This window comes from Phyllostomus hastatus, unplaced genomic scaffold (assembly GCF_019186645.2).
Source record: "Phyllostomus hastatus isolate PE091 unplaced genomic scaffold, TTU_PhHast_1.1 phas_contig_948, whole genome shotgun sequence".
NCBI classification, from domain to species: domain Eukaryota; kingdom Metazoa; phylum Chordata; class Mammalia; order Chiroptera; family Phyllostomidae; genus Phyllostomus; species Phyllostomus hastatus.
Window position 1 is genome coordinate 8163453 of NW_025333993.1, and position 15603 is coordinate 8179055.

General features: G+C 60.7%; 1 protein-coding gene across 1 annotated transcript in view; it reads right to left on the bottom strand.

Moving 5' to 3' along the window:
• CLIC6 (chloride intracellular channel 6) overlaps positions 1-15603 on the bottom strand; it is a 37287-nt gene that overhangs the window by 1887 nt on the left and 19797 nt on the right. Inside the window, exons 2-5 of the mRNA XM_045852745.1 lie at positions 7399-7508; positions 6795-6920; positions 6136-6242; positions 5256-5437 (exon numbers count right to left, since the gene is read on the bottom strand). Coding sequence (XP_045708701.1) covers positions 5256-5437; positions 6136-6242; positions 6795-6920; positions 7399-7508 — 525 coding nt within the window. The remainder of the gene's footprint in view (positions 1-5255; positions 5438-6135; positions 6243-6794; positions 6921-7398; positions 7509-15603) is intronic.

Below are 15603 nucleotides of genomic sequence, written 5' to 3' on the forward strand. Positions count from 1 at the left end.
GCCCTTGGACTCGGCATAGGACATACGGGGGGGTGGGGACAGTGACAAAGGGACCAGGCTCGAAGCGGTGGCTCCAAGCCTGCTGCCCACCCATTCGTTTCCCACGGACGGGCCTGGTGGGCCGCGGCCCGACTGTGCCCAGGGCGCCAGCTGGTGGGGCTCCCCTGGCGTGTGTGGCAGTTTCCTGCGTGTCGTGCTGCTGGGTGCCCGGGTGCCGGAAGACGCTGGGTGGGGCTTCAGTCTCGCTGGGGCTCAGACCGCGGTGAGGCCCACGCCTCTCTCGGGAGATCCCCGCACCTGTGTTCCGCCGTCCTGCCCCCCAGCGGGTCGTCTCCCTGTGGTCTGCCGTGTGCACGGGACAGAGCCAGGACACAAGTGCTTGCCCCCGGGGGAAACGGGGGGTAAAGGTCACAGGCGACGCAACAGTGTGGTGTGTTTCCTCGGGCCGGACGGGGGCCGCTGGGGAACGAGCTACAAAGGGGGGTGCACACTGCTGGGGACCCTCACCATTTCCCCAGGCCCGCCTTAGCCGAGAGCAGGAACTGGGTGGCCGAGGCAGCAGAAACGTGTCCTCTCACAGTCCCAGTGGACGGAAGTCCAAGGTCAAGGTGAGGGCCCGCTGCGGGACTCGGTTTCTGACCGCTCTCCGGGCTGCTGGTAGCTCCTTGTCTCGTGATGGCGTGACCCCCGTCTCCCCGTGGCGCTTTCTTCACAGGGTGTTTTCGCTGCGTTTGCGTCTCTGAGCCCAGATTTACCCTTCTGTAGTCGTGTCACACCGGGGCCACCTGCTCCAACGTGACCTCAAAGTGACCGTCACGGATCACGTCTGCGAGGACCCATTTCCCAGTGAGGTCCCATTCTGAGTCCTGGGCGTCAGGACTGCGGCATGTGAATTTTGGGGCGACGCAGTTCACACCCCAACAGGACCCAGGGCGACCCACACCAGCCCCCTTTGCTGCCTCCTAGCCCACCGGTTCTGGGCTGCCCGGAGCGACGTGGGACGTGAGCACAGACGGGACATTTCCCTGGTTTGGGAGGCCGGCGGCCACCCGCGCAGTGTGGCACCGGAACGGGACCCTGTGACCTTGACAAAGCCGCCTCCTCTGTTTGACATCTTCCACTCGAAGTCAGCCCTACTGATAGTAATGTTAGGAACTCTGCTCTCCTTCCGCTTGCGTTTGCCTGGTTAGCTTTGCCACCTTTTTTTTTTTCCCCACCTCTGAGTAAATCTATAATGCGTATGACTCTTACAGGTGGAAACTTGCTTTCGTATTATATTTTCGGAATGTAATCCTTTGCTTTTCACCTATCTGCGTATCTTTGCGTGTGTTTCCCTCCTGATGACTCGGAAGGTCTCTGGCCTGTGTTAACTTCCCCAGTTGTTTCCTGCGTGACCCGAAATAGCAGGAATTTGCTATTTCTCCATTTGTCAGTGTCAGATGGTGTCTCTTCGCTCCTGCGCATGACCCATGAGGGAGTTGGTAGAACCCCGCCTCCCGCCGTTCCCTGCCCTGTACACGCTCCCGTCCAGGTGTGTCTGTCACGACGGCCCCATTTGCTGTGTCCTGTTCTGTAATTCCCGCCGCGGTTCGGTCTCAGTGCCGGTGTTCGATGTAACCAGGGTTGTGTTTCCCCGCAGTCCTTCTCCATCACACGTCTCTGCGTTCAGATGCTTATTTCGATTATGATTTTATTATTTCATCATAGAGCAATTCCATCTTTTCAATGGGCTCTGGAGTACTTCTTTTATGGAGATCGGGAGTCTAGATAAAAACAATTTACCTAGCTATAAAATGCTTACATCACAGTGCCTTCCCCTTAACTCTCGGTAACATTGAGCCACTTTTCTGTTGTTGTTATTGTTTTTAAATGTGGTCATGGAGACATATGAGGCCAGTCTGAGCTTCTTCCCTGCGTAGGTGGCTTTGTTCCTTATTTAATTCATCATCATCATCATCATCATCATCATCATCATCATCACTGTTGTTGTTGTTGTTGTCCAGATGCCAAAATAGCTCTTTTCTCCTCCTCAGATTTCAGTAATTTACCAAAGACATCACCGCATGTCGATTTTCTGGGGCTCTGGCTCTCTAACTGTGGGGAGTGTTTGCACTGGAGGTCAGCGTGTCCTTTCACTCACAATGACTGTCCCTTTGAGCCTCCTCCTTTCCCTTCTCCTTCCCCTGTTCTCTTGTGCCCGACCGCGGGCACGCTCGCCTGCTGGTCCTCTTCCGTTTGAGTCGGGGTGGCTTCCTCCAGCCCCGTCCCCCGCGCCCGGACTCGTTCCCACAATGTGTTTTTCTGTGTCTCATTCCTTCTGATGCAACTTTTATGTCTGCAGTCATTTTATTCGTCTTCGAGTTTTCTTCTCGAACTCCGCCAGCCTGGTTTCCATCTTCTTTGTGGTGTTATATATACTTTTTGGCATCCTGTGTTGCGTCTTTGAGTTTTTTCCTCGAAAGACCCATGCACTCTCATTTCTCGGGGCCGTGGGGAAGTATCCGTCCTGAGTGTTCTTTAAGGCACCGGCGCGATGCTGCATCAGATGCGAGCTCCCCGTCTGCCTTGCCCTCTGGTTCCGTTCTCTTCGTCCTTCTCCCGCTTCTGATCACGTCCACCCACAGAGGGGTCCTGTTGGATTCTTTCTGCTTATTGCACCTACTGTTTGCTTAAAAATAGGGCCAAGGGCCCTGGCTGGTGGGGCTCAGTTGGTTGGAACGTTGACCCGTAACTGAGGGGTTGCGGACTCAATTCCCGGTCGGGCACGTGCCTGGGTTGCGGGTTGACGCTCAGTCCCAGCACACACGTCCCCGTCCAGCCAGTGCAGGAAGCAACCAATCCATGCTCTGATCCTGCATCGCTGTTTTTGACTCCCTCCCCCTCTCTCTACAAGCAATGGAATCATGTCCTCGGGTGAGGGGGGACAGTAGGGCCAAGGGAGTGAGGTGGCGCAGCTGGTGACCAGTTTCGGTATTTATCCTCCGACAGTCTCACCGAACACTGCTCGACACTCTGCCCAGGGACACGGCAGGGGCAGGGGCAGGGGCAGGGTTTGGGTTAGGCACCCCCCACTCTGAGGCCTGCAGATGAGGCAGGAGGTCCCCGTAGCTAAAAACGAAGCTCGGGTCCCTGACCGTCTCTCTTGAGTGGTTCGAGGCTTGTCTCTCTTCTCTGCTCCGCAGCCACAAAGCAGAATGCCACGTCCCCTCCCTGTTCCTTTGGCTGAGGGGACAGTGACAGAAAGCAAAGATGGCACCATCGTGTTTCTCCTCCTTCCGCTGAGCCTCCCCAGGGACCTTTGCCGCGCATGCCCTCTGCGGGGATGTCCTCCGCTTCTCCCGCGGCCACTCCGAGCCCTGGTCCTCAGACGGACAAGCCCGGGCTGGCCTTCCCGGGCCATGTGGCCGACTGTGAGAGCGAGCGGAACCTCGCTGCCGATCCAGACAAGCGTGCCTGGCCTCCGTGGCACCGGATGACGTGGCTGAGTCTTTGAGTTGGTGATCTGTTTCTGTTTGGCTTTATAACAGGTGAAGCCACACTCTCTTTCGTCATACTGTTTTTGCTGGGTTTCAGGAAGGCGAATAAATTACAAATTCCTCTTCCCTCTCATCTTTTCCCATAAATTCCTTCAGATGGATTCTCATTTCCTCTCAGAAATGCTCCCTCCTGGAAGATGATTAAGCTGGTCGGCATTCTGAGTGCTAAATGGCTTTGAAGATTTTGCTACTGGGTCTCAGATTGGAGCTATGGGCAGCCCTGTGTCACTCTACTCAGAGTAACAAACTTTATTTACACTGCAATGTGGAATTTTTGTATGGGGGCTGAACAAGTGGAACGGCTGTCGTGACCAGAGCACATTCGTCAGAGAGACTCACCCAGAACACGACTATGCAGATCCCTCATCGCAACGTGGCTCCCAAATGTCCCAATCCAACCATCACCGGTGCAGCCGGTTTAAGGGGTTCATGTGCCGTCATTCAATTCTAGACGTCAAAACACTGGCGACGTTATTTATATTGTTATTATAATATTATAAAGCTACTTATAATGTTCTTTTCAAAACATTCACTTGCAGGACCAGCAATGTCTTTGGGGCTAGAATTTCACATCGGCAGCTCCGGGCCCCACAGGGAGGCGAGGGGAGAAAAGAACACACAGACGGGGCGGGCACGGGTGGGCAGGAAGAAGCCACGCGGGGAGAGAAAGGCGGGGGCGACGTGGAGTGACCGGGGTGGTGGCCGGCGGCCCACAGCAGCCTCGGGGCCCCAGGCTGTGCGAACACACGTTGCAGATTTCCAAGCTGCCCATCGAGTGTGTGTTAGAACGCAGGGTCCTCGTCTCGTATGCCCCTGTAGCCTCTCTCCCCGCCCTCCTACACCTAGGACCAAGCTCTGGACCGGGCGGGGTGTGAATAATAAAGATGCCCCAGCACGAGACTCAGGCTTCTTCCTGGCGCATCTGAGGCTGCCCAGGGCCAAGGGCAGGTAGGGCACTAGAGATGATAACAGTAGCAACAGCTGTAAGTGGCCGAGAGGCCGGGCACCCCGAGTGGCAGCCATACCTAAGGACTCCAGAGTGGTGCCATCTGCCACAGAGTCTCAGGCTCACTCCCAGAGGCTCCGAGGAGGTGGGCCGGGGGCTGGATCGAGCGATTCGCATTTCCAGAAAGCTCCCCAAACAACTCTTATGCCTTCTCCTGCTAAAGGCACACCACTCAAAGGAGTCTTTAAGCCCCCCACGACGTACGGCCCCTGACTTGCCTCTCATGTGCAACCCTCTGGGAAGACAGGATGCCAGACCCGGCGGGGGGGGCCCAGCCGAAGAGCCGCCTCTGCTCCCGGCTGGTGGGGGGGACGCCACCCGGCAGGGCTCGGTCTGCCCTGACCGCGGCCAGCCGCCCGCCTCGTGCCCATGGTAACCCTCGCCAACCCCACTGCTCACGTCCACACCTTGGGCACCGGATGCCGGTGTGACCCTCAAGGGCTGTCACGGCGCGTTTCTCCCGGCTGTGGGGGACAAAACCTGGGGGAGTGCGGTGAGGATGGCGGGCCGGGAGCCAGGTGCCCGGGAGGACCTCAGAAGTCCGCCGGAGACCAGTCATGTGATGAAACCTGGGGTGGCGGGGGGGGGGGGGCTGCCTCACACAGAAACAGGCCCGACGTGTCACGTCTCAGAGGGTTTTTGCTGTCCGGCCCAAACCCACGTCAAAGCAGAATGAAACAGAGCCCGCCCGCGCGGCGGGAGGAGCGCCACACCTTAATGACGTGCAGCTTGGGCAGGAGGTTGCAGTCCGCCAGCGTGAGCTCGTCCCCGTCCAGGAACTTGCGCCCCGACACCGCCACCTCCTCCGCAATGCCGGCGTCCACCTCGTCGGGCAGGGGGCTGTTCAGGTAGTTGTCCAGCTTCTTCAGGGCCTTCAGCAGGTTCTTCTCGTGAACTGGAACAGGAAGGCGAAGGAGGACGGGGAGGGGCCCCGTGAGCGAGCGCCACCTTTCTCTCGACACGAGGGAGGGAGGAGGACCTGGCCTCACCCCTCCCTGGACACAGCTCTGCGGTGCACACGACCCTGCAGTTTCTAGAACCCACTCGTTCCTCCAAAGCCCTTCAGGGAAACGCCACCACGGAGCAGGGCCAGCAGCAGCGGCATTTAAACGGTTCTCATCATGCAGCTGGGAACACCCAGTGATGATTCCGTTACTGTAAAAAATGTTGTTTTCGCCCTGGCTGGCGTAGCTCAGTGGATTGAGAGCGGGCTGCGAACCAAAGCATCGCAGGTTCGATTCCCAGTCAGGGTACATGCCTGGGTTGCAGGCCATGGCCCCCAGCAACCACACATGGATGTTTCTCTCTCTCTCTCTTTCTCCCTCCCTTCCCTCTCTAAAAAATAAATAAATAAAATCTTTAAAAAAATGTTGTTTTCCAGACTCCCGACCCCTAGAAAGGACACTTGGTGTCTTGACACCGATGTGCAGGTTTGAAGCTGGAGGCACTTTCTCCTTATTTCTACACGCAGGTCCCTCCCCCCTCTCCTCCTCACGGGACGAGGCAGGATGCCCGGCATCTCCTGCGACACCGCCCCTGAGGCCGAGGGGAGGGCCGCGGGAAACAGAACCCGGGGAGGGGGCAGGAGCTCACTCTCATTGGCGTCCTTCTTGGTGTTTTTGATAAACGCTGAGAATTTGGCAAACACGTCGTTTCCTGCAGAGTTAGATTCGGGGTGCTGGGTCGCCAGCTTGGGGTACCTTGAAAGGTTCAAAATCGGACGGTCACAGATGAGTGATGTTTGAGTTGGGATAACACAAGGTGGGGGGACAGGTCTTTGCTGCGTGGGTACAAAATGACTTCCCCTCGAATGTTTTCCTTCCTAACCTTTTTTTTTTTATCGTCAAGGTCGCAGCCACACCGCTGAGGGGGAAAGGCCTAGACTGCTCTCGTCCCGAGCACAAGGCTCCCCCGGCCTCCCCGGCCTGAGTTCCCTCCCCACTACAAGGAGGGCGGTGGACTGGAGGTTCCGTCCCGGGCCACGACGTGGCATGCCAACAGGCACTCCTTCCCTTCCAGCCAAGAGCCTAAGACGTGGCCCACCCTCGAGGCATCCACCCACCTCTCCCCCCACTTCCTCACTGCAGGTTCAGAGCAAAGAGATCAGGGCCGCCTTCCCTCGAGGCTTCTAATCTCGCCCCGTGTTTTCCATGGCACACGGGCACGGTTAGGCAGAGCCTGCCGTGGCGACAAAACCCAACACACACCAGCCAAGAGCTTCAGAACCGTCGGTGAGGGGCTGTGAGGCCTACCTCGGGGGAGCCAATTTCTCTTCCAGGAACTCCTCGATCTTGTTCACATCCATCTTCACCTCCCCGTCGAAAGTCACGAAAGGAGGGTTGGTCCCGGGAGCCAGGTTCTGCAGGTCCGCGGGTTTCCTGGGGCGGGGGAGGGGCAGCGGTGTCGGCAGCCGCCAGGGTTTCGACTCTTGATCCCCAAGGCTTAGCCGTGCCCTCCCCGTTGAAGAGAAGCAACCCTTGAGAGCGCCAAGGGACGCTGTGCCTTTTCGGAACGTCTTGCCAGCACTGACGGTGTGGCCCCGTCTCGGGACCTGGGGGTGAAAAGGTTCACTCTCCCCAGAGCTACCAGCCGGGGTGGGGTTCGGACAGGCTTTGGAGGAGTTCAGGGCTGACCAGTAAGTGGGAGGGCAGGTTCCTTCAGGCACCCCCCTCGCCCACCCCTTCCTGATCACGCTGGACCACTCTTGTAACGACTGCTCAGCCCACGCTGGCGACAGTGCAGGGTACCGACAGGGGGTGGACGTGCCCGTGAGAACGCCATGTGTCTTGGTGTGTGCGAGTGTGCACACGTGTGTAACTAAGTAGTTATTTCGACAATGCAGAAACCTGGTCTCACCGTTTCAGGTCCACTGTTGTTACATTAAATATAACGCCCTTCAGCCAGAGAATCATGAAGAGGCGCTGGGAGAACGGGCAGTTTCCGATGCTCTCGCCGTCGTAGCCGGCCTGCAGGCGGAGAGAGAACACCTGATGGGCGCTGGTCTCGCCCTCACCGACGCCAGACGCTGCCGGGCACACACCGGAGACGGCCGCACGTTTCTGTTCGTGGTCACGGTGCTGTAAACGTCCCTCTGCGGCCCCTCCCCTCCGCCTCTGTGCCCAGGCAGGGTGGAGAGAGCGGGGAGAGGACACGGGCACTCTTCCCGGACCACGTCCTGCTGCCCAGGGCCTCTCTGAGCCGCAGGTCGCAGAGGGAAACAATGGGAAGAGGCAATTCCCTGGGTCATCAAAGGCGAAGGGGAAAGACACCTCGGCCCGTCACCCTCCAGCTCTCGATCGTCTGCAGAAGCCACACGCCTGTCATTCCAGGATAACCGCGCTTAAAGCCGGACCAGCGGACGCTGCCGGCGACTCAGCACCCCTCCGAGTCCGGGCCGTGCGCCGCTAGGAAGGGGGACCGCGGGATAATATGCACTCTGAGCCCCCCGGGCGCTCTACGGCTTTCACGTCCCCTCCTCTGACTCGCGGGGTGCAGGGAGATGGGGAGCGATTGCACTTGGGACCATTACACAGTTGTGGTCCAGGGTGGAAGTTTATGAAACGCTTCCCGTCTGACAACAAAGCAGGCCAGACCCACGCATGCGTCCCTGGGCGCAGGCACGGAGCACACCGGATGCGCATGCGCACCAGCCGAGGACCCCCGGCAGGGGCTGGAGACGCGCGGGGGACTCGGGAAGCCACATGGTGGAGTGGAGGCTGGCAAAGGCAGTTCCAAAACTCGCTTTTCTCTTCCGTGGCGCTCACGCCACACAGCTCTGACAGGTCGCGGGGCCGAAAGAAACGCTGCGGGAAGGGCGAGGAGGTGGCCAGGACATGCCCCTCCCACCGCCAGACTTCAGCAACGCAAACAGCCGTGTTGGAGCCGGGAAGCCCCCTTATGCCCATGCCGTTAAAATAAAAAATAAACTGAGAGAAGAGCACTCTTTGAAGGACCTGAGGGACAGAAGGACACCAGGCGGACAGCGACCTGCCGCTTGGGGTCGCTTTCTAAGCGACCAGAAGGACGCCCTGCGAGTCAAGAGGGTGAGACGCCCACAGCCCGGTGTTAAAGCGACGTGGCCGGCCTCTGCACGGAAGGCGGGACCCAAGTGGCCGGAACGCCCGTGGACAGGTCTCACCACCGTGAGCCAGCGGGCCGTGCGGACGGAACCCCGGAGAGTCCCGCTGCCCACCCCCCACGCAAACCCCTGACCCCACCACGTGTGGACGAGCCCCCGGAGCACCCGCATCTTCCTTCATCGCTGGTGGGACTGGGGACGGGCACAACGAGTTCGGAGAACTGTGTGCGTTCGCCTCCAAAAGCCGCGCATGCGTTCGCCCAGTGGCGGAGCGATTCCACCGCCAGCAGAAAGCAGCGCGTGCGGGCACCCAAGACAAACGTCTGAACATCCTTAGCAGCGCTGGTATGGTAGCCAAACCCTGGAGACCACCCAGGCACCATGGAGAGGAGAAGGAACCACTCAGCCGCAGGGTGGGCATCCCGCAGGCCCTGGCCCCACGGTGGACACGCAGTGGCTGTTACACAAGCAGCGGTGCGGATGCATCTCCTGCCACAGAGAAAGAAACCAGACTCCGAAGGATCCTGCACAGCCCAGTGCAGGTGAAGTTCAAATACAGGCAGCCGTCTCCGTGTTTGATGGAGGTCAGAGCCGCAGGTGCCCAGGCAGCACAGGTGCGTGGTTCTGGGAGGGCCGGGAGGGGGCCCTTTCTGGTGGCAGACACGTCCCATATCTTGATCTGGGTGGTGGCCACACAGGTATATTCACCAAGTCTTAAGGTTTGGGCATTTGGGTGCATGTTGCACTTAAAGAAGAGGAAAAAAAGTTAAAATATTAATTCAAAAGAATATAAATACAAACGTTTGGATCTGGTAGGTCTGGCGTGGGGCCCAGGAATCTGAATTCTTAATAAGCCCCCCCCCCCCCAAGGCGATGTGATGCCAGGGCCCATGCATGGGACAGGCGGGCTTTAGACACACGAAGGGGCACCAGTGCACCCGGACGACTGAGTCAGAGTCCCCCAGGCTCCGGGCGCTTGCTTCATGCCCTTCCAGCCCCTCGGGCTCTCCCTTCCTGCCTCCGACGGTTGCTGCCTCCAGCCCACCTGGCCGAGGGGAGGGGCTGAGCAGCCCCCCACCCAGTCCAGCTGGAGGCTGTGCAGCTGCTGGAAGCCCGAGGGGCGGGGAGGTGGACAGTAGTCCTGCACCTGGGCCCTGAGGCCGTGCCCCCCCCCCGGGGAGCCCCACCCCGCCTGCGCACCCTGTGCCGGAGTGGGCAGCACAGCAGAGCCGAGTCTAGAAAGGTCCCGGCGGCTTGGGGCTTGGGATCCCTCCTAACCAGGCCGCTTCCCGGCCTGCTGCAGGCTGGGGCAGAGTCTGGCCAAGAAGCGGGGCGGGGGAGACAGGCGCAGGGACACAAAGGCACATACTTGGGCCAGCCCTGACTTGTTCCGCGGCTTCCAAGCCTCTTCTTTTTCTAGTGGGTGCACAGAGCCCGGGGAGGTCTGAGAGAGCCGGACTCTGGTTTCCTCTTCCCCGTCCCCCTGCGCCCCTTACCCTCAGGGATCCTGACACAATGCACCCTACCGGGGCAGGCCCCCACCAGCCCTGCCTGGGGTCTGCGTGCAGCTGCGTGAGGACGGGCTCTGAGTCCGGGCCAGGCAGGGCCTGCCGGCCATAAGCCGCTTCCTCCCCTTCCCGTCTCTGCAACAGCCTCGAACTCACGCCAGAGTCCTCCCCTGGACTTGCTCCTGCCCTGCCCTGCATCCCGGCAGCCACGTCTTCGGGACAAATAAAGAGGGCAGGAGCAACACATGCTTTAGAACGTAAAAACGGCCTTTGTCACCTGACTCACTAAAAACCTGGGCTTCTTAAGAGGCTCCCTCCAGAACTGCAGCGGGGACCAAGCCTGTGGCCGGGAGCGGGACAGCAGTGCTCAGGGCCACAGCGCCCACAGCTCAGAAGACAGTGATGGAGGCTGCCGCGGCGCAGGTCTCCCCCTCCCCGCCCCCCACCCCGACACTCGGCCTTGAAACGAAATTGCTGCCCTGCAGCACGGCCAGTGGACTGAGGCTGGTACACGTTCTGGAGGATTCAGCCAGCTGCCGGGACGGCCAGTAATGCCACATTTACGTATCCTGTGTTGCCTCATCTTCCACTGCTCTGAGTTTTTTTTTCTGTCTCATCTGCTGCAAATGAGGGATTCCGGGAACACAGTGGGAGTGATGAGGACGCCTTGCTGCCTGATTTTATTACTTTAATGTGCTTCAGCGCTGGGGCGGGGCCGCAGGAAGGGGGTGGGGGCGTGCCCACCAGAGCCCATTACCAACCAGCCCGGGAGAGCGTGCCCGGGTCCTGGCGCTCGTGAGCCAGACACGGCGACGGGACAGAGGCGTGCAAGGTGGGCGTGAGTAACCGACAGCGTGGCCGCCGTGGTGTGTGTGTGTTTATCTCGGGAAGCTTTACTCTCTGTCCCTGGCTGGTAACGCTCTTGGGATAATTACACCCCGGGCGCCACCCCTCAGCAGGCTGCTGGGCCTGCAGGGGAAGTTCCGTGCGCCTTTCTGACAACACTCAGGTGAGCCGCTGCAGGTCCGAGTGTCTGTGTTTCCAGCGAAGACCCAGGCGCTTGGGTGGACAACCCGGGACCGCGTGGCTGCCTTTCAGCTTCAACCGCTCTGAGCGCCTATGGTTCTCGGAAGGAAACGCCGGGGCCACTGAGAAATGTGCTGAGAAATTCCATTCACCGCTGAGACCCTCTACGGCATCTGAGACGGGCGGTGACCCGGCTGGGTCCCCTCCTGCGCCGGCTGCCCCCACGCACACAGGCCCGAGGCCCCGGGGGTGAGGCCTTCGCCTCGGGCCCACCTCCAATCAGAGCCTCTCCCGCCTTCTCTGCGAGCTCAGCTCCATGCAGAACTTTTTTTTTCATTTTCCTTTAGTGTCTTTTGTTTCAGGCAAATGGCCTCCGCCGGGCTGGGCTGCAGGCGCAGGTGAGGGGCAGCTCTCGCCCCCTCCTTCCAGTCCAGGGCCCCTGGCACCCCGGCCTCGGCCTGCCGCCCTCAGGACCAGAGACTCCTGGCGGCTTCGCACACCCCACGCGCCCCTTCCCCCCCCCCAGAGCAGGCCAGGCACATGCTCACCACCTTGACTTCTCACCTTCTCGGCTCTACCTTCTTTCTAGAAGGTTCTGTGTGGGCCTCCATGGTAAACACATTCCGTAAAGTAAGTACTTTTCTCTACCCAAGTGTCATGGAAATCGATTTGGGGATGGAGAGAAAATAAAAAAAGAGGCAAGAAACTGATCATATGCGAACGGCCCCTTGCACTGGCTTGCAGCCAGAGAGGAACGAGTGTGTCCTGCGTGCGGGGGGGGCCTGTGCCGAGCCCTGCGGGAGCCGGAGGGGTCTGGGGGCAGCCGGCCCGGTGGGCTCCGTCACGGGGACGAGGAGAGAGTCGGTGAGGGCAGGGGCGCGCCCCGGCTCCAGCGTCCTGGAGGGACCGGGCTGAACAAACACAGTAGCTGACCGGGGAGGGCGGGGGTCAGAGGTGGAGCGCGGTGTGGGCGGCCTCGGGCAGCCACAGAAGCCGTCCTTCTCCAAGAAGAGCCGCGAGGCCCCAAGGACAGGCCAGGTCCCTGCTGGCCGCCGGCCCAGTTAGAAGGCTGGACACAGCGCGGCCAGGGAGAGAGTCCAAGCCAGCCCCGCGGGAGATGACGCCCTCCCTCGACCCGCCCACACGTTTCCCTGAGAGCTTCCTGAGGCCTCTGCCGTGCGCGGGCTCGCGGCCTCGCCCACTCCGGGAGCCGCCCACCAGATATGCACGCTGTGGCCGGGTGCGGCGGCCTTGGCCTTTGTCAGAACGGCCACCCTCCCGGGCTCTGCAGGGCCCTCCCCGCACGTGTCCACAGAGGCCGGGTCCCTTCTCTCGGCAGACAGTTCCACGGCAGGTACAACTGACTGTCTAGTTTGAGGAACACCCTCGGTGGCCCATGAGGCTCCAGGGGTCCTCTGCCACCAGCGTGTGACACGCAGAGTAGCTGTACTTGTAACAGAAGATGGGGGAGCAGGGACTGTTCATCGCGGCACCCAGCCTGCACCCGGGGTCTCCGCCCCCGGGGTCTGCACGGGGACGCCGTCCAGCGCAGGTCGGGAGGGGAATGGTGCCTCCCCAGCCAGCAGGCCCAGTGCAGGGGGGGGTGGGGCGGCACTCACCGGGACTTTTCTGGCTGGGATCCCTCCAACCTTGGAACCCGCGGAGTTGGGGGCCAAGACACAGCTGCATTTACCCGGTCCCCCCAGGCCCTGCCAGAGGTCCCGGCCCGCAGGGAGCCCCCCGAAGTGACGGGGGCTCCACGCCAGTGGCTCCCGTGGGCCTGGAGTCTGGTCACTCTGGACAGTGCCTCGGCCCCTGCAGCTCCTCCTGGTCTGGTCCCGTGGCCTCGAGCGTCCCTCTCAGAGGCTCACGGACTCTCAGTACCGGGAGCTCCCGAGAGTGACAGCTAAGGGGAGGAAACAGGAGATGGTGGAGGACACAGAGGGGGGATGGGGAGCAGGAGGGGGAGGGGGAGAGGGAGAGGAGGAAGGGGGAGGGGGAGGACGGGTCGGGGGAGGGGAGATACGGAGAGAACGCGAAGGGCCTGAGTCACCAGCATCAACATCTTCCCCCGGCCCCTGGGTCCCCTGGTTTGACTTCAAATGCAGTCTTTAAATAGATCTGAGACTTCCTGCTTTTGAATAATTCTGTAAGTTTAAAAAAAAATGTATCATTCTTTCCATTTGCCTGATAAGTTCAAGTTTCCACTTCAAAGCAGCGTCAGGTGTCTCCGAGGCAACAGCGTGCGTGGGGGGCGGGGCGGGGTGGGGGCGGGGCACTGGAGCCGCAGGGCTGGTGGGCGTCACTCTGGCCCCGCGTCTCCCTAATTGCGGGGCCCTGAGCAATTCATTTGTTCTCCCCGCGCCTCAGTCTCTGCATGTTAAACACGGGGGTGCGGATCCTGACGCCTCGCGGGGCCCTGTGATGGGCGAGAGTCTCCCGGGCACCCCATAAAGGCAGCGATTATTGTCATTATCACCATCAGCATCATCATCATTACCCTTCCCACCCTGCGCGCACCCGGACGGGCAATTACGGAATTTAGGGAACTCTGTAACAAGGCTCAGTCCTTCTGATTTTCGTGCCAAACCGTGTAGCCCTTAAAGAACCACTGATTTTCCCCCACAAGACAGTAATGCCTCCAATACCTGTTCCCAGGGAAAATTAGCAACCGAAGTCATTTTCTTCATTGCAAGAGCAAGCACGTCTTCAGCCAGGAGGCAGAAAGGCAGGGCCCTGGCCTGGCCTTGGTGTCCGGGAGTCACACCAGCCCAGGGGGGGCAGAGGTCCAAAGGTCCAAAGGACAGGACACCGAGAGCTCTGGGCCCCGACCCGGGGCAGGGTGGACAGCCCGAGGGCGCTGCTTTCTTGCAGGGAACGGCACCGAAGCCCTCGGCTGGTCCAAGGTAAAGGCAGGTCTCCTTTCTGACTCTGCCGTTGGTGCTAGGGGGCCTGAGCAGCCACCAGCTGCCTGCTGTCCCGTCACCTGGGGGAGAAGGGACCCCCCCCATCGGTATCTGAAGTTCAACGACTCGCTGGAATGGCAGGTCCACACGAAGAAAGGTTATTATAACCGACGGGGGTGGCGGCCGGAAAAGAGCCTAGCTCGCCCCTTCATCGCCCGGCATGAACGTTTTTGAAGGCAATGGTCTCCAAAGTCAGTGATTTCTACGCTGGTTTCCGAGAGCCAGCAACAGCGAACACTCCTCACTTGGCTTTGAAGGACGGTTCCAGACGACGGCGGACGTTATGGGATCGAGTCCCAGACCCCCGCAAGATGGCCCGTTGCACAGATGAGGAGGCTGAGGCTCAGGGAGCCCGTGGCACCCGCCCACAGCCGCACGCAGGGTCAGGGGGACAGAGCCCGCTCGGGCTCTCCCAGGCTGGGTCCCGGGCACGGTCCCAGCTTCTGTCTGGGCCCTCACGGTGGAAAGCGGGCCCTTTCCCAGCCTTGACCTGATCGTCGGTCTGTCCCCGTGGGTGCTCCCTCCCTCCTTCGACATCTCCCGCCCTGGTCTCAGAGCCCAGGGTGCACCCCCCACCGGCAGCCCCTGCCGGGTTTCTGTCTCGCATCTCCGGCCCCCCTTATCTTTCCTGAACCCCGCTCCGGTGCACCCCGATGGAAGGCCGTCCCTTAGACCCCCGCAGAGCGGGGCGCGCACACACTGGAATCCCGCTGCCCTCCAGCCCCCAATGGGGCCCCGGCGGGCCCTTCCCCCTCCGCAGCGTGGGGATCGGGCACCGCCCCTCGGCGTGGGCGATGCACAGAACGACCTCGGCCCGGAAGCTCAAGGGTCACTGCCCTCCCTCCTTAGCCCTCCCCCCATCTGTCCGTCAGTCCTCAGTCTGTGTTTCCTTCCGTCCTTCCTTCCCGCCTTTCTGCCTTGCCTTCCCACTTTCCATATATACGCCAGTCAAGCCAGTCACTCTCCCCGATTGCTGCTGTGTCCTTAGCTGTCCCGTGTCCCCTCCCTGGAATAATTGTATCCCCCCCCCCCCACGGAGCTCCCGCATCAGGCCTGGTCGGTGAGCCCCCCCCGAGTCCCTGTGTGTGACTCTCTGGTCAGCGTTCCGCCCCCCTCCCCTGCAGTCCAGTCGGGTCAGCCCTGCCTGGGTCAGCACCAAATTGCTGGCTAATTATTTCCTGTCGGTTACATTCCTTCCGGGCGGACCTCTGTCCAGAAGGAGTGACTAACTGTTCCCTCGAGCGCCCGGCCTGTGACGTGCTCCTCCTCGCTTCCCACTCCCCTGGCAGCGCCCCGGGGCAGGCCGGCCACCGGGCCCTCCCTGAAAACTCCCGCCAGGGAGCAACGTTAACAACGTTAACAACATTAACAACGACAGCACCAGGCCCCTCCCTCCCTGCGGAGAATGAGGCAGGCCTGGCAGCAACCTCGTCCCGGCCCGATCTGCTTCCAAACCCCCCCCCCCCGCCTGCCTGCCTGGGGG